The sequence below is a fragment of the Podarcis filfolensis genome, assembly GCF_964270895.1.
Source record: "Podarcis filfolensis genome assembly, chromosome: 5".
NCBI lineage: Eukaryota > Metazoa > Chordata > Lepidosauria > Squamata > Lacertidae > Podarcis > Podarcis filfolensis.
This window is the reverse complement of record NC_139608.1, coordinates 54770942-54787176: the sequence shown is the minus strand read 5'-3', so window position 1 is coordinate 54787176 and position 16235 is coordinate 54770942. Positions and strand designations below refer to the sequence as shown.

At 41.1% G+C, this 16235-nt stretch overlaps 1 protein-coding gene across 1 annotated transcript in view; it reads left to right on the top strand.

Annotated features, from left to right (window-relative positions):
- Window positions 1-16235, top strand: part of CPXM2 (carboxypeptidase X, M14 family member 2) — an 88007-nt gene that overhangs the window by 11831 nt on the left and 59941 nt on the right. The window contains exon 2 of the mRNA XM_083616897.1: window positions 1409-1510. Coding sequence (XP_083473023.1) covers window positions 1409-1510 — 102 coding nt within the window. The remainder of the gene's footprint in view (window positions 1-1408; window positions 1511-16235) is intronic.

The following is a 16235-nucleotide window of genomic DNA, read 5'->3' as shown; positions in this document are numbered from 1 at the left end:
AGCTCACAGCTTGTTCCACTCTTACAGCCTTTATTAATGCTACTCTCCGAGAGTCAAGTAGTCGGTACCTTCATATTAAGATTTACAGCATACTTATGGGAATTTGGGTCATGAACTTCTGCAGGAAATTGTCTGCTCTCTATGAGTCATGTCATGAGTACCAAAATATAAGGCCTACAAAAACATACTGTAGGTCACAATCAACCCATTGGTCTGTAGGGCTCTTAACTTTGCATCGTCACTGATACAGATAGACTTGAAGTCTGGAAACTGAGATTGTCACTGTTAAGAATCCTGATTTCATACAGGAACCAGGTCCTGACATCTGTTGGTAAAACTCTGCCACATAAGTTAAGCAATTGCACACCACTTTGATTTTCAGGGAGAAACAATTAAGTGTGTGTTTTTTAAATCTTCAGCTGAAAGTAGACTTAAAATGCTTGACTTGGGCTAGATTGTGCACTGTGCCATTAATCTGTCTATGTAGATGTTTAGACTACTGGTTGGAGAAACTGTGCATGCTTCCCAGGGAGCAAGTCCTATTGCAATCTGTGAAATTCACTTCCAAATAAACACACACAGGATTGCACTGCATGCCCCATGGGAATTCATAAGACATATCTCACTTTTTTCAGAAGTGTATCCAATATTAGGAACTTAGCAAACAGCTTTAAACTGAGTCAGAACATTGGTCAATCTAGCAGAGTATACTTTATACCGACCAGCAGTAGCTCTCTAGTGTTTCCAATAGGAATGAGGGAGAAATTCTATTAAGATTGCTTCAAAAGGCAAACTCACCAAATTCGCACTTTTCAGAAAAAAAATATACAAATCACCCTTCAGACTTCTCTGAATTTTGCAGCCCAATTTGACAGCCAAGAAATGGGTACGAAAATGCAAAAACAACCTACAGGTATGAATTATATGAGGGGGAAGTACTTTGAAGTAAAATGTGTATATTAGGCAAATCTGCATGCAAAAAAATGTGTTAGGAGAAATCCACAATGTCCACAATTTGCGAACTGCTTTAAGGTTTCTCTTACAACCAAGTGGTATATGAATTTTATGAAACAGTAAATAAATATGCATGAATTTTCAAGAGGATATTCCCGCCCAAATAAATAAATAAGTGTGGAGAACTGAATTTAAGAGTAGGAAAATGAGAAAGTGGGAAGCCTGTAACTGACAGACCCATCTTACCCCTACATGCAAGGGAGGTGCTGTAGCACTGAGCAATGGCCAAGTCATCTGATTTTTGGGGCCCGGAACGATTTTTTGCTGTTGGCAGAAAGAGGAAGGGATTAAAATATGGGGGTCCCCCCTTCATTAAGTGGATTTTGTCTTTTATGTTTCAATAGTCTATATTTGGGGGGAAACAATACACCATATTTTTCTTTTCTCCTTACAGTTAAAAATGGGAACAAGAAAGGTGAGAAAAACAAGAAAAGCAACGAAAGGACACCAGATGGCGACTATGAAAGACGAAGCACTTATGAGGAGAGCTGGGAAAGTAAGCTTGAATCCTCTCAGATGGCATCTTACTTTTTTCAGTGAACAATTTTGTGAGAGAAATAACAAGGTGAAATGGTACCTCCTCAAGAGAGCCTAGCTCATTACAAAACACTCGTCAGTTCCAGATGTGTGTTCTGGAACCTTCTTATTAGCTGCTGACCAAAACTACAGGCTTGAAACCTGCAGCTTTTGCTGTTGTGTTTACTTTTAATTTACACCTCAGGCCACGTTGATCAGTCTTGGGAGGGATGGGAAACCTTTCAGCCCGAAAGCCACATTCCCTTCTGGCAACCTTCCAAGAGCCACATGGAAGTGGTGGGCAGAGCTAAGATGCTAAAGTGGGTGGAGGGGGGGAGAGTACTCACCCAGCCCTCTCCACATCACATCCAGACAAGCAACATGAATTATCAGAATTCAAGGACAAAATCTAGTCAGGCAAAAAAAAAAAAAAATGGGGGGGGGGGAGAGAGAGCTAGTGAGCGTTGTGGCCTGGGGAAATTGTGAAGTTGGTCTAGGGAGAGTTCTATGGGTCAGGTAAACAGGGGTGGAGATCCACATTTAACCCTTGAGACTATTTCCCCCACAGTTTTTCCCACTGAACTCACAAAAAGGGAAAGGGTGGATGAATAAACTGCCTAGTTATTAGCGGCAGCCCTCATTCCTATGAGAGATTTTGTTCAACAAAACTAGTTTTCCACGAATATTGTAAAGGTACTTGATTGGTGGGTTTCTGAAACAGTAGCAGGACTGAATGTTGTCTCCATTGGGCAGTGTGGGACAGATGTAGGTGGTAGCTTTCTGAACTGAACCACTTCATTCAGTAAAGGGAAGGCATAATATTTTTGAATGATTAAATGAAAAAATTACCTGCTTGTAATAATCCAGCATATCAGGGAGACAGAAATCAAATTGTAAAGGAAGATCATATTTTTGAATTTTTGACTGGATTAAAAGAATCACCCTGCGGGTAGTGAACTGCCACACAACAGAGAAGAACTTTCTTCCCAAAGCACTTATTTATTATCGGCAGGGAGGTTCTTTTTATGATGGGAGGGCATTCAAAAATATGGTCCTTCTTGCTGTAGGAAGGAGTCAGGCTCAAAATTACCTCCGTCTAGCACCTCAATCTGCATTATGTACAGAATAGCCCTCAGGAACTAGACAAACTTAAAAAAAAAAATGAGGTGTACTTTACATGACACTTGACATGTATTTTTTCACATTCTCCTTAGACTCCTGTAGAAAATTTGCAGAAACACTTCTGCAGCAGTAAAGTTTACTTTTGTATTAAGTAGTTCAATCAAATCTATAGAGTCTTCAAAATAAATGCCACTAGCTCACCCCACAATATAGAGTTGAAATATCTCAAAAGGTAAATTCCAATGGATGTTGTATAACCCTGGAAAAAAAAAATTTAAGTGCCATAGAACAGATGAAAATGAATCATGAAGAAATGATAGGCCACACCAGACCAATTTCAAACTATTCTCCAGAGATTTACACCGTACTGAGCAAACACTACACACTTGTGGGCTTCTGAACATTTCCTGGTTGGTTTCCTCTAGGGAGCTGTGCAAAGTTCATCTTTACACAATTGTACATCTGCAGTAAAAATAGGATGAAAAAACTCCCCCCATATGCCGTAGTATTTAAGTGCATGCTTAGTACAATGCAATCTTATGTAAGTTTATTCAGAAATAAGGCTAAGGAACTCCATGGGACTTACTTGCATGTATGTATGTGGGATTGCAACCATTATCTTAAATATAGGTCAGTCTCAGTTGTATTATCAATATACTTAGACCTACACTTATGTATTTTGATGCTTTTAAATCTCATCAGGAAATGATTAGGAATTATTGGAAGTATTGCTAGGAGGCTGAATCTAAACATTTACACTATTATGAATATAGTAATTGTGGCTAGCAGCCAGTACTTTTTTCTGTCCCTGTTTTTTTTTGGGGGGGGGAAGGAGGAGGGAGGGCTCTTGGATCCTGTCAGAGCATCGTGCCTCCTTCCCAAAACTGGGCAAATGCTTCCCAGGCTTGGGGAAGGCAGTGCAAGCCTGTTTTCTGGCAGCACATTGAACAGTATGACCCTGTGGTGGGAATAGGCATGCACAGGTGTTTGGTTACCACTCCATCATCCCTGACCAGCGGCTATGCTGGCCAAGGCTGAGGGGAAATGGAGTCCAACAACACCTGGAGGCCCACATGTTTTCCAACCCTGGCTTAATTCTTACCTCAATTTAGGTCAGGTCATACAAGCCCAAGGATTCTTAGCACCTTTGTTGAGGAGCTTCCTTGGTTAACTTGAGATGCATGGCTCCCTAGAGCTTGAATGGCTGCTTGGTTATATTCCTTCTAGTATCCAGGACAATTTTGAAGGATCATTTGAAACAGATGTTAAGGCTCGTTTGTTTGGCAATAGTGAAAGCGAAATCAAATCTGAATGGTTTGCATTTGTTCCACTCTAGCCAAAACACCATCATTGTTTATGTGTAAAAATCTGGCAAGAGAGTCAAATTATTGCATCCACGTGGAAACCAATAAATAAATCAATAATACAGACTTAAAAACAGCCAAAAACGTTTTGACAGTCAGACGTCAAATTCTGAATCATGCTTCTATTTGTCACACTTCCTGGGACTATGGAGTGGGGGGAAGGACACTCTGCCCCCACCCATCACCTAGGGGACCAAGGGCCACAGAGAAGTGGTATGTCTTGCCTTCTAGGAAGAATATCCACACAAGGGGGGCGGGGAGGCAACTTGGCCTCATCCCTCATCCAGAGCAGGAAGAGTCAGATTTCCTTTCCCTCTCCCTGTCAGAAATCATATTTGGTTCTAACTGTCAGTTGCTCTGAGATAAAAAGGAGAAGGAAATCATGTTGTGGCCCAACCATTGGCCAGGACAATCAGGGGTTTTGGGGTTCAGTTACAATCCCTCCTGACTAAGCAAGAGCACCAGCTAGGAAATACTATGCTCGTCTCAGTTTGTTTACATCTCACTGCTTTGTTCTAGCCATGTCAAACCAATCAGCCTGAAGGTCCCAGGCTCAATCCCATGCATCTCCAATTAGGGCAAGGAGAGACTTGTCTACTACTCTGGCACTCCATTGGACACTCTGATCTTGTGACTCATGACCCCCCTCCCTCTGGGAGAGACCAAGTTGAGTGTCTTTCTCATGGGGGGGGCAGGGGGGAGGCAAATCTGCCACTACAGAGAGCAGGTACATCATTATCAGACAGTCTGATCTTTGGAATGAAGCATTGTAAAGTAGCTACATTATATATTAGGAATAAACCATCAATGGTTGACTGGAAAAAGCATTGAAAAGCATGTTTAAACAAGTACAATGAAAAGGAAAAATGAATACTTTGTTGTTCTGGGCTCTGACATGTACCTTAAAAGAGATGGGGGTATTGCTTTATGATGGAGAAGGGAAATAAAGTAGAATCAGGTGAACTGGAAAGAAAGCTTTCATCTGAAATAATGTTTGACTAATACCTCTACAAAGTTTCTAAGCTTCCTGTTTCAATAATGTTGGCAGATTTTGAGTTAAGGCTATTCATTGCCCCATGAGATGCGAAATAGGATCAGAAGAGGTATTTTCAAAGAAAGCATTTGTTTTATAATGGAAGAAGCCAAACCATATATGATTAATAGTTTGGACTGGAGCTTTAAAGAATTTGGCCTGATAGGCATGTACTGGCACAACTACTGTTATGGAGCATTTTGGCTTTCCAAATTTCATCCTCTAGGGAATCACAAATCTTTGCCAAAGAAACCTCTCACCCAGTATAAAAAGGAATTTCAAAGCTTCCGCTCTCTAGAAAGAAAAAAGGCCATTGTCTTTGGATACGTTGATTCATTTACATGTACTAACACTAGAAAAATAACCTAGCTTCAAGGCTTAGCTAGAGATTGACTGTTCCAGAGGTAAGGGAATTTGTCAGGTTCCTGCCTAACTGAAGTGGCAGACCTCTCACAGAGTGAGAGGTGTGGTGCAGATCATGAGATTCACCCAGCTAGCTGACCTGTGGCTCTCCAAATGCCATTGCACTACAACTCATATAATTCACAATCATTGGCTGTGTTGGCTGGGAGTCCAACAACATAATCTCAGCTCTATTGCAAAGAGAACACTTAACACTATTCTTCACTTATCCAGTGTCCTGAATCCCTGGCCTACCTGGTAGCAAGTCAGTAAGCCAAGTCCAAAGTTCATACTGCAGGAATCAAGCCACACAAAATCCAAAGGTCAGGAAATGCAGTCCAGGGTCAATCCAAGTAGCCAAGTCTGAAGTCCAGCAGTCAGGATACAGTCCAGTCAAACCCAAAACACAGTCCCATAGAGGTCCAGGAGGATCCAAGTCAAGGCCCCACAACACGAGCAGTTGTGCAGACATAGCACCTCAGCTCTGCTTCCCTTTTGTACTTTGCAAGCTGATTGCAGTATCTGGGCTTGATGAGGCAGGTGGGCCTCATCTGTTCTGAGCCTATTTCAGCTGAGGAATCACACATCTCATCCCAGAGCTAACAAGCCCCACCTGGCCAGCTAGAGAGGCCTTGCCTGCTTCAGCCTCCTGGAGCACCCTGACTGCTGTTCCCTGTGCCTCAGAGCTTGCCTTGTTTGTGGGGACAGGAGTCTCTCTGGCTCTGGTGATGGGTCCTGCTGCTCTGAATTCTGTGCATTGATTCTCATCCCCTTGCCATCCTCCATCATGCTGTGAGCACTTCATTCTCCACCCCCTGTTTGCCCTGGAATGTCCCAGTGTCGGCTGCCCCCCTCACTGGGATTCTTTTCCCTGCCATCCTGGCAGTTCATGAGATCCTGAGAGGCACATATACTGGTAGCTAGGAATCATGGGTGAGAAGAGTGCTTATGCGCTCATGGACTGCTCACTGGTTTTCCACTGGCCTCTGGCTGGCCACCATGAGAGCAGGGTGCTGGACTAGATGGGCCATGGGCCCGATCCACCAGGCTCATCTTACGTTCTTAAAGCAGAGCCAACTTGCAGAAGCCCAAGAGGCGTCGCCCCTGCAGCCTCCATCATTGGTGGGAAAGTGGCAATGAGATCTTGCCAAAATCTCATGAGATCTTGTGCGCTCTTTGAGATCTCACAAGAGCTCCTCAAGAACTTGTGGGATCTCTTCCAGAACCCACTGTTGTTGCCACACAACCCAGGTAAGGGAGGCTTTGGTGGGGGTAGGGCGGCGGCACAGTCCCACTTTGCCTCGGGTGGCAAAACAGGATGCACTGCCCCTGTCTTAAAGTTCAGGCTTTGACAAACTGACATTATTAGTTTCCCTCATTTCTTTGAAGAGGAACTTACAATTAAATCTTAAGATACAAATTGCATATTGCTTTCTAATTGAACTTGATTACTGAACGTAAATCATATTTAACTAGCTATAATAACTGTGTTGGAAAATAATAGACTCCATTCTGACCATGCTATACATGGGAAGACATGAGCCAAAATCTTTGAGCTGGCATAGATATGGGCCTATGCATTTTTATAAAACTTATATAAGTCTCATTTCCTATACTCATGCACAAGAGAGACACTATCATTCATGAGGGTTCTGTAGGGAAACAAGAATGGTTTTTTTCTTGTTGTGCCTGGCAGAATTGAAGATTTGTTAAAGCAACCTAAAAAAGAAAGCATTTGTTGGCAGAAAGCAAATGGAAATATTTTGGAAGAGGAGAAACGATCCAGTTTTTCAACTGATTGGTATATAGGTTACCTACTTTAAAAAAGCAATTTTCCTTTCCATTTTTTTCTTGCTCTGCCTCCTCATGCAGACCAGACTGTGGAAAAATCTGCTTATTTTGCTCTCCCTATATGTGTGTGATTCCTTTCGTCTACTGATATTTATTTCTTTTCAAGAGGATCTTGACTTGTAAACCATTCCATCATTGATTCCATTATGAAAAATGAATATTTGGTGGATTGTTGTATGGAGATTATTATAGTTAGGGTGGCTTGGCAGGAAAAGAAAACCATATATTTAGCAATATGTATATACCACTAAATAAATCATTAACTGGTTTACATGAATGGTGACTCATTAAAAAGCAATAAAAACATAACTTTTTTTTAAAAAAAGTTGACATGATAAAATTATCAAAATAGAGATAACTTTGGAAGATTTTTTAATACTACAAAAGCAAAAACATATGCATCTAATAAAAATAGCATGCCTCAGTAGATCTGTATTGTGAAAACAATACAATGATGGTACCTACCTAATACTAGCAGTTGCATAGCTTATTACCCCCGGACAGAGGTGCCAGCTTCTCCAGAGGATAGGCGGAGGGGGTGGGAATGAGGTTGCACAATGTCATGTGACGTCCCCTGAATATTCAGGGGGCCTGGCCCCCTTATAATTTTTTGGGGGGTGGGTGGACAAAACTGCCTCAGCCCCTAGGAGTCTGTGCCTATGTCCCTGGAATAGCCCAAGTGGTGTCCTCTAATGTTATTTATTTATTAAATGTATAATCTATCTTTGATACCAAGGGAACCCATAGTGGCAAACACATCCGTCTTAAAACAATGCATTTTAAAATAAAACAACAACATATTGAAAATGTCTAAAGTCAAAGTCATACACTCTCACAGCTAGTGGTTGCCAGGACTACAGTGCCAATCAGCAGCAGCCAGCATGGCCAATGGAAAGGAATTGTGGGAATTGTAGTCCAGCAATGTATGGAGGGCACCATTTTGGTTAACCCTGGCTTAACCCACGATTGATCTGATATTTGTCTTTCCTTGGCAAGGATCCAAAGTTCTGGTTTAGGCATGGTTGGATGCATCCAGTGGATTTTTTTTTTTAATCTTTATCATTTGAGCTGTGGGCAAGAAAGTAGAGGTCACTGCTATGGATTGTGTGAGGATAATTTCTAAGGTGATGAACCACACTACAAGCACATATGGATTTTTGTTTGTTTGTTAATTTTGGAACTGCTCTTAGTCTTCTAACAACCTTAACCTGTCCTTGGTCGCTAGTGGTAAATGCTTTCTTTTCCAGTTGTATCACTGAGATGTCCAGGGATTCTCCTAAGGTTAGGCTGCATATATGAACTCCCTTTGTATGAGGGTGTTCCTAGGGATGTCCTCTGTCCCTCTGCTCCACAGGATCAGATTGCACTGTAGTCTTTTTGTGTTGCATGCCAGTATGGAAACGCAAAATGATTGTGCTGGAAATGTTGTCAAGTTCACTCTGATCTAAAGCATTTCCCATCTCTGGTTCTACAAGGGCTAGATTTTTTTCAAAAACTGGAAGCTGGAAATTTAGGTCAGCTGCGAGGTCCCAACCCAGGAAGGTCTCAAGAGCTCCAATTGCATTATTATAACCAGGGCCTTGTTAGTGGCATAGCTATTGCTGTCAATTTGTTCCAAGGCTTAGGCTATAATCCTGAAATACATGCACTAGAGAGTGAGCCACAGCAAAACCAGACCTACTTCCTACTGTGGACTTGAGAGCAAATGGCATCCTAGTGAGGAGGACATAGGGGCTCTTATATCAGAATTCTGGCTTCGGTGATAGAATGCCTTCAAGCATAGAGATTTCAGAAAAGAATTCTAAATAACAGTACATTAAAAGATTTGTAGTGGAGTCCTTGTACTTTATTTTGAAAGCAAAACAGTTTCAAGAGGGGGCTTCTTTTTAAACAAGAAAAGTTATTAGGGAAGGGGCTGCTTACCCCATCCTTTCCTAACATTTCTCTACTCCATATTTATCATTTAGTCAGTGGTGGCCAAACTCAGCACCCCAGCTGTTTTGCGACTACAACTCCCACCATCCCTAGATAACAGGACCAGTGGTCAGGGGTGATGGGAAATGTGGTCCCAACACAGTTGGAGGGCCAAGTTTGGCCAGCACTGAAGGTGTTCTGCTCCTCCAAGGAGCTCATAGTGGTGTACCTAGTTCTTCTCCTCCCCATTTTATCTTTACAACAATCCTGTGAGGTAGGTTAGTGTGAGATCATGACTGGCCCAAGGTCTCCCAGTGAGTTTAATGGTTGATGAGCATTTGAACCCTGGTCACCCAGATCCTAGTCTAGCACTGTAACTACTCAGCCACACATAGCATCTACCCTCAGTGTCTTTCTTACCACCTGCAATTTCTCTGCTCAAAGAATCCCTTCTGATTCTTGGTTTTTTAATAAATGTATTGATGCTCCGTTACATTACTGTTTTAGAGATACACATCACAGCAATATACTTGGAGGAACATGATAATAATTTACCTGCATTTTGGTATTGGGTTACCGTGCGTGCAAACAGGAAAGCAACCTCTTTTCAAGCTATGTTTTTAATCATTAGAACAGTTGAAAACAGGATGTCCACAGGGTCTTTCATATATATACAGCGTTCATTTTATGAGCATCATAAAATTATATTGCTTAAGACAAGATAAGGCAGCAGCAGTAGTTTCAAACATACCCGTTTCAAAGATATCCTGTTGTATGTTATCTAAAGCTTAACTGAACCTCTTCAGTCTGAAAACTTGGAGAGGAAATCTCATGAGAACAGATTTACTGGAAATTCCCACTTTCAACCCTGCCAAAATAACAGAAGCTCAACGTTAAATGTGCTTTTTAAAAACAAAAAAAGTTGGCAGCTACACAGCCAGCTGGAACCCAGAAGTGCAAAGGAGCACTCCTTTGGAGACTGATGAATAAACAATTCAGCCTTTCTAAATATCCAAAATGTTTGGTTCAACAATTCCATGTTTGGAGTAGAGGGACCACAGTGATAATTATCTCCCTGTTCTTTTGCTATCATGCAAAGAATGATGAAATGTTCAGTGGGAGGAGAGGGCATTACCCCCAATACTGATACTGAACTCCAAAAATATTTCCAACAAGCTGAAGCATTCTGATCTGTCTCTGTGAACGCAACATGATGCAGCTGGTTTCAGAAAAGGGAATGATATCATTAAGCTCTTAAAAGGCATAAGTGAAGACCTGTGAAATTCCAAAGACGATGGAGAGCTGAGGGGGCCCCATCCTGCTTTTGAAAATCCACATTTGTGCTTTTCTAGGGAAAGACTTCCAGAGCGTGGCTGTTTCAGAAATATTTTTATTTAATTTTATTTATTTCAGCAATTTATACAGGCCACTTATACCATTGTTTCAAAGCAGCATACACAGAGGTCACTAAAGAGATGCAAAGGAAAAAATCAATTTAAACCATGGGTGGGCAAACTAAGGCCCACTAAGGAACTAGGGCAAACTAAGGATCTGGCCCAATCACCTTCTAAATCCAGACGGTCCAGGAACCAGCGTGTTTTTACATGAGTAGAATGTGCCCTTTTATTTAAAATAAATCTCTGGGTTATTTGTGGGGCGTAGGAATTAGTTCATTATTATTTTTTCAAAATATAGTCCAGCCCCCCACAAGGTCTGAGGGACAGTGGACCAGCCCCCTGCTGAAAGTTTGCTGACCTCTGGTTTAAACTAACCATAAAATCAGGAAAACGTAGCTAAAATGTCTGCGATAATAAAAAGGTCTTCACCGAGCAAATGAAGTTCAACAGATCAGCCTTTCTGATCTCAGATGGGAGTTCCAAAGAAGTTAACCTACAACACTAAACACAGGGCTGCTGGTTGATGTGAGATGTAAACGGAAAGCTGTTGAGCTTTTTCTTATGAAGCCACCACCAAAGTTGTTGAGCTTTTCTCTCCCCCCCCCAAATAAAATTCTCCCCATACCTCAATTTCACCTTTGAAATCCCAGCAATGTATGGGAAAATCTGGATGTATGGCAGCCCTACCATAAACCTGAGCCAAAGGAATCCACAAATAATGACTTCCCAAGGCCCTCAGTGATCAGGCAGGCACAAAAGATATCAGCCAGTACTTAAGGCTATGAGTCCTGGAAAACCGTGCAGGTTTAGGAGGGCAGGGCCCTGACTGACTACAGCTACAAAAGCTGCTGCTGAACACACTCTTGGGCCGGGGTATTGTTTGGGGTTGTTGCTGTTTTTTGTTGGGTGGGGGTTGTTGCTGTTGGGTTTTTTCTTTTGGCATCTTTGTATTTTTATTTTAAATCTTGCTGTGATTTATGTGGAAATAGTTCAGTTTGGTTGTGTATTTTCTAATGATTGTTTACGGCTACTTTTGTTATGTTGCCGATTTATGTATTATTTTCATGTTGTAACCCTCCTTGAGCATGGTTTGAACTATGGAAAGGTGGCATACAAAATGATGTATGTATGCATGTATACATGTATGTATTCGTTCAACTCTTAGAAAGAAACTGCAGGCAGCTCATTCTGGATGTCATTAAGGCTAGCAAATGGTTTGTTGTTGTTGTTGCATTTTTCTTCCAGGAAAAAGAAAAACAGGTGTTTTTTTACTCCCAGAGAGAGGCACTTGTCTTAGATACCAAAATAATTTGGCTGGCCTTGGGTATGATGAACCTTGACCTGTGTGTGGTGGTGGGCAGCAAGACTGTCATTTGTTGTTCTGCCTCAGGTAGCAAATGTCTTAGGCCAACCCTGCTTACCTCAAGAGTCTCAGAGGTTTCAATTTTCTCAAGTACTTTTCACACTTTTGTGGTTGTTTTAAATTTCTTCACCATAAGGTCCCAGGGCAGATTACAACAATGTAAAAAGACAGTTTAGGGGCGTTCACAGAGAATGCCCTCTGTCCCAAGCTTCTGATGGTGAAGGAGGGCCTCCTCACCTAACCTTTACCCAAGAGGGTCTGTAGGGAAGGAGGTTATTTTTTCCTGGTCTGCCATGCCTTACTTAAAGGCCTTACTTAAAGGCAAAAGTTAGGATTAGGCCGAATTGAAGGTGTTCAGATGAGGATATGTTAAACAGGGTCTCCTTGTGGCTTAAGAAAGATAAAACTGCACACAGAGATCAATTTCTCTTTCTTTCCAATGCTGATATTTGGCTGTTGCTTTAAAAATATAAGAAACACATTGTTTAACTCTGGCCCATAATACACAAAACATCATTCCAAAAGTCAACAATGGCTAAGTGTGAAAATGTTAGAACTTGATTCTTTGCTGGTGACTTGTAAGGGGTATTCAAGATGCCCAAACTTCCATGCTCAGAATTTAAGCCCTCAGAACTCTAGATTAATATACCAAGCATCTGATATAAATTAGGGACAAATATGGAAATATCATATGAGTGGATCCATCCTCAAGGTGGCAGAATATAGCTGCAATTTATCCTCCGCCCCCTGTCAATTGTCTGCAGCTATAAATAAAACCGAATTATTTCAATTGTATGAAATATGTTGTTCAGTCTCATCCAACCTCCACAAAGCCTGTCCACGGCAATGTTTAACAACACCAAGTGATCAAACCATATTTTCAACTCAAAAAAGCTTCGTGGCAGAAAACGGTGCATCTATTGTTTTCTATACCAATAAAATCCTGTGGCTCACATGGCAAGATTCAGATGCATTGCAAGTCAACCTTTTGAGTCCATCACTTTTTTGTGTGTGTGATAGTGATGAGAATAGAATGAGAGGTTTCAGGAAAGGCAAAGGAAATGGATAGGATAGACTGCAGGAAGGAAATGGTGTAGGATGAGGGTTTGCAATCAGGGACATGTACTTTTATGTACAGCTTCCTGTATTTTACAAGAAAAGTGATGCTGCTGATATTTGTTTATTTATTTACTTAAAACATTTCTATTCTTCCCTTCACCACTGGTTCCAGGGAAGTTCACAATAGCACAAATACAGTTCTAATCCATAACTCAATTCTGGTAATGAACCCTATCTTTTAGTATAGTCAATAATGTTCTTTATCAAGAAATCTTGTTTATGTTTTCATTCCTGATACCTATGAAAATATGTCAGCTTAGCCATGCCTGCAAAAACTAATTTTGGACCATGTTTTAGCATAAGGCTGGAAGAAAAGCCTAAAAACTCAGATATTATTCAGCTCTATCTGCAGTGTTCGTATGTTTATATATTTTCTGCTCTGAATCAGAGCCATGTCTCCAAAACTAAATCCAGTTCCCTCCTCTTTTTTTAAATTTGTAAATTTGGTAACAATCAAATTTAGATAAATGAATATGGCACATTTCTGCACATCTACAAATCCAAAGTTTGGCTTCATGTTTGAGAACAGAAGGCTGAACACTGCGCTGTATTTTTTTCTAGATATGATACCACATTCAGACCTCTCCTGTCAAAAACAATGCATACTATTAAAACTTCACATCTGTACTTAGCAGAGATGGCCAATATTAGATTTTCCTCACTCTCTGTAACTTGTTCACATCTTTACTTGTTGCTGTTAATGTCAATTGCATTTTCTTCTGTCCAATATCAAAGATCAAGTAGTTAATTACATCAGCTTAAAAGCTTTACTATCATTGGATTTAATATTGGCAGACCTAGTCAGATATTCATAATGGAGTTCTTGCAGAGAGTAAAAAATGTCACTGAAATGCAAAGGTGACTTTTGAATTTCTATCACTTTATGCATGTGAAAGACACTGAATAGCAGAAATCTGCAAAAAAAGATACTCATGATCTTTTTTCTGGCACTATCCAGCTTCTATCCCTTGTGTGGCATTGCACATTTTTACTGAGCAAGTCGAATCAATGCTGTTTTTCTTATCTGAACAGCTTACAGAACAATTATAAGTTAACTGTTGTTGTGTGTGTGTTTTTTAATTGTTTGTCTTTGGGCAGGAAGGGCAGACTAGTAAACAAACAAACAAATTCCCTGTTATGCCATTTAAATCTGGTCAGGGTGGGAGTTGAGGTGGTGGTTTTACTGCTTATTTATCTCAGCAAGTATTTTTTTTAACCCAATAATTTCCCATCCAATTGACATCAATGGGAGAGAAGCTAAGTATTGCCAGTAGCAGGCTAGGTTACTGAGGGATGGCAGGATCCAATCTGTGAGCACAGGGGACTTTTGATCCAGGGGCGGTAACAGCATGGCCATGGAATGCCTTGTTTTGGCCAATACCTCATGTGGGAACATCATTGGCAACAGATTTATTCCCATAGAGCTGTTCCGGAGAGGGGCACTTCAGCCCCATCATATTGCTCTGATAGGAGTAGAAATTTTGAATAATCACAACCCTGGGTTTATACTGCAGTTTGTTTGTGATGAGATTATGTTAACAAGTTTTTCCTCAAAGAAGAGAGGGTCAGTGTGAACTCATTTTAGTAGATTTTTGGAAATGTAGGTTTAGGAATATGAAGTCCCCTCAGTATGCTGCCAGAGTTGCAGTGCTGGCTACAATCTCCCTCCACTGTTGGAGACAATATGGGAATTGCAAATGAGGAAGATGCTCTTGTGCTCAGGTCTTGCTTGTGGGCTTCCCGTAGGCATCTGGTTGGCCAGGAGGGGAGCAAGATGCTGTACTGGATTGGATAGTCCCTTGGCCTTATGCTCTTATGTACATTTGGAGGTCCAGTCCAACACCACTCTGGTAACATTCAGAATCAGAAGCCATGTGCTTTCTTCTTACAGACAACACTGACATATGAAAGAACCCAACATCATTACATATGCTACCAAAATAACATGGGAGGATCATACCACTGAGAAACATCTCTGACTCTACTTCAGCAACATAACAGTTGAGTGCTCCCCACTTCTTTGAACAGTGAGGAGTCCAGAGGTCAGTGCTAGGGTCAGCGTTCCAACTGCTTTCTTTCTTCTCTTGCATCACCACTTACAGAGTAGACTCTACCATACAGATAAATGGCCTATTCAAGAAAACATCTCCAGTCATTTGTTACTTCTTAGGATGAAGGAAGATCATCCTTCCACTGTTTCACCCAGGATGCTTTATGTAGCAACCACTATGATGCTGGGTTGGTTGACACCTGTCCTGAATCTGTAGAGACAGCAGTGACAACATCCCAGGATGTCCCTGCATGAAGGACCATAAAATCCTCCATTCGGTTTCGCATGTTCAGTTATTTCAGGGGTGAAAACTGGTGATCCACCACACAATCCATTGTATATTGGATTTTACTTACACCAGAGCTATTCAGACATTAGTGCCCTGTGTGGACATCCTAGAACAATGAAGGCAGGACAGGTGTGACAGTTGAGCAGACTGCCTCCTCTGTCTTCTCCATGTGTATGGCTCAGATGATAGTTGTTTTCTAAATCCAGCCAAATTAATACAAGTCATGCTGCAAGTGGTTTCATTTTGCAGAAGGGTGCAATAATGTGGCTGCAGTGATGCCATGAGACAATTGTGAATAAATTACGGATAATAAAATGGGAGAAAACCTCTGTTAGCATTGCACCAACATTGTTGAAAACTGTTTCAAACTGTGTCCTTTGTATCTCCAGCATGTTTATATCTACTCAACAGCTCAACCCTTTCTTTGGAAAACTTTGTGCTTTTCAAATGGACTGCTGAGAGGTTGGGTCCTCATATGGGACTAATAAAGACATCGCTATGGGTTTTAAATAGCTTTTTAGACTGAAGACAACACAGTTCTAAATCATTACTAACTCCTGGCGATTGACCTTAGAGGAATCAGGATGCCGTGGTTACTTTGAACACAGATATTATTCTACTGGTATGTTGACTAAATGCTAACTTAATAGTTGGAAGTGGATGAACTAGAAACAAAGATTAAAGAACTATGATTTGCAGTCTTGCCCCAGGAAGGGAGATTGTGAGTGGAAGAACTTGAAATGTTTAGGCTGTGGAAAACATTTTTCATCTAAATCTGGATAGATATGACTGAGTTCATTT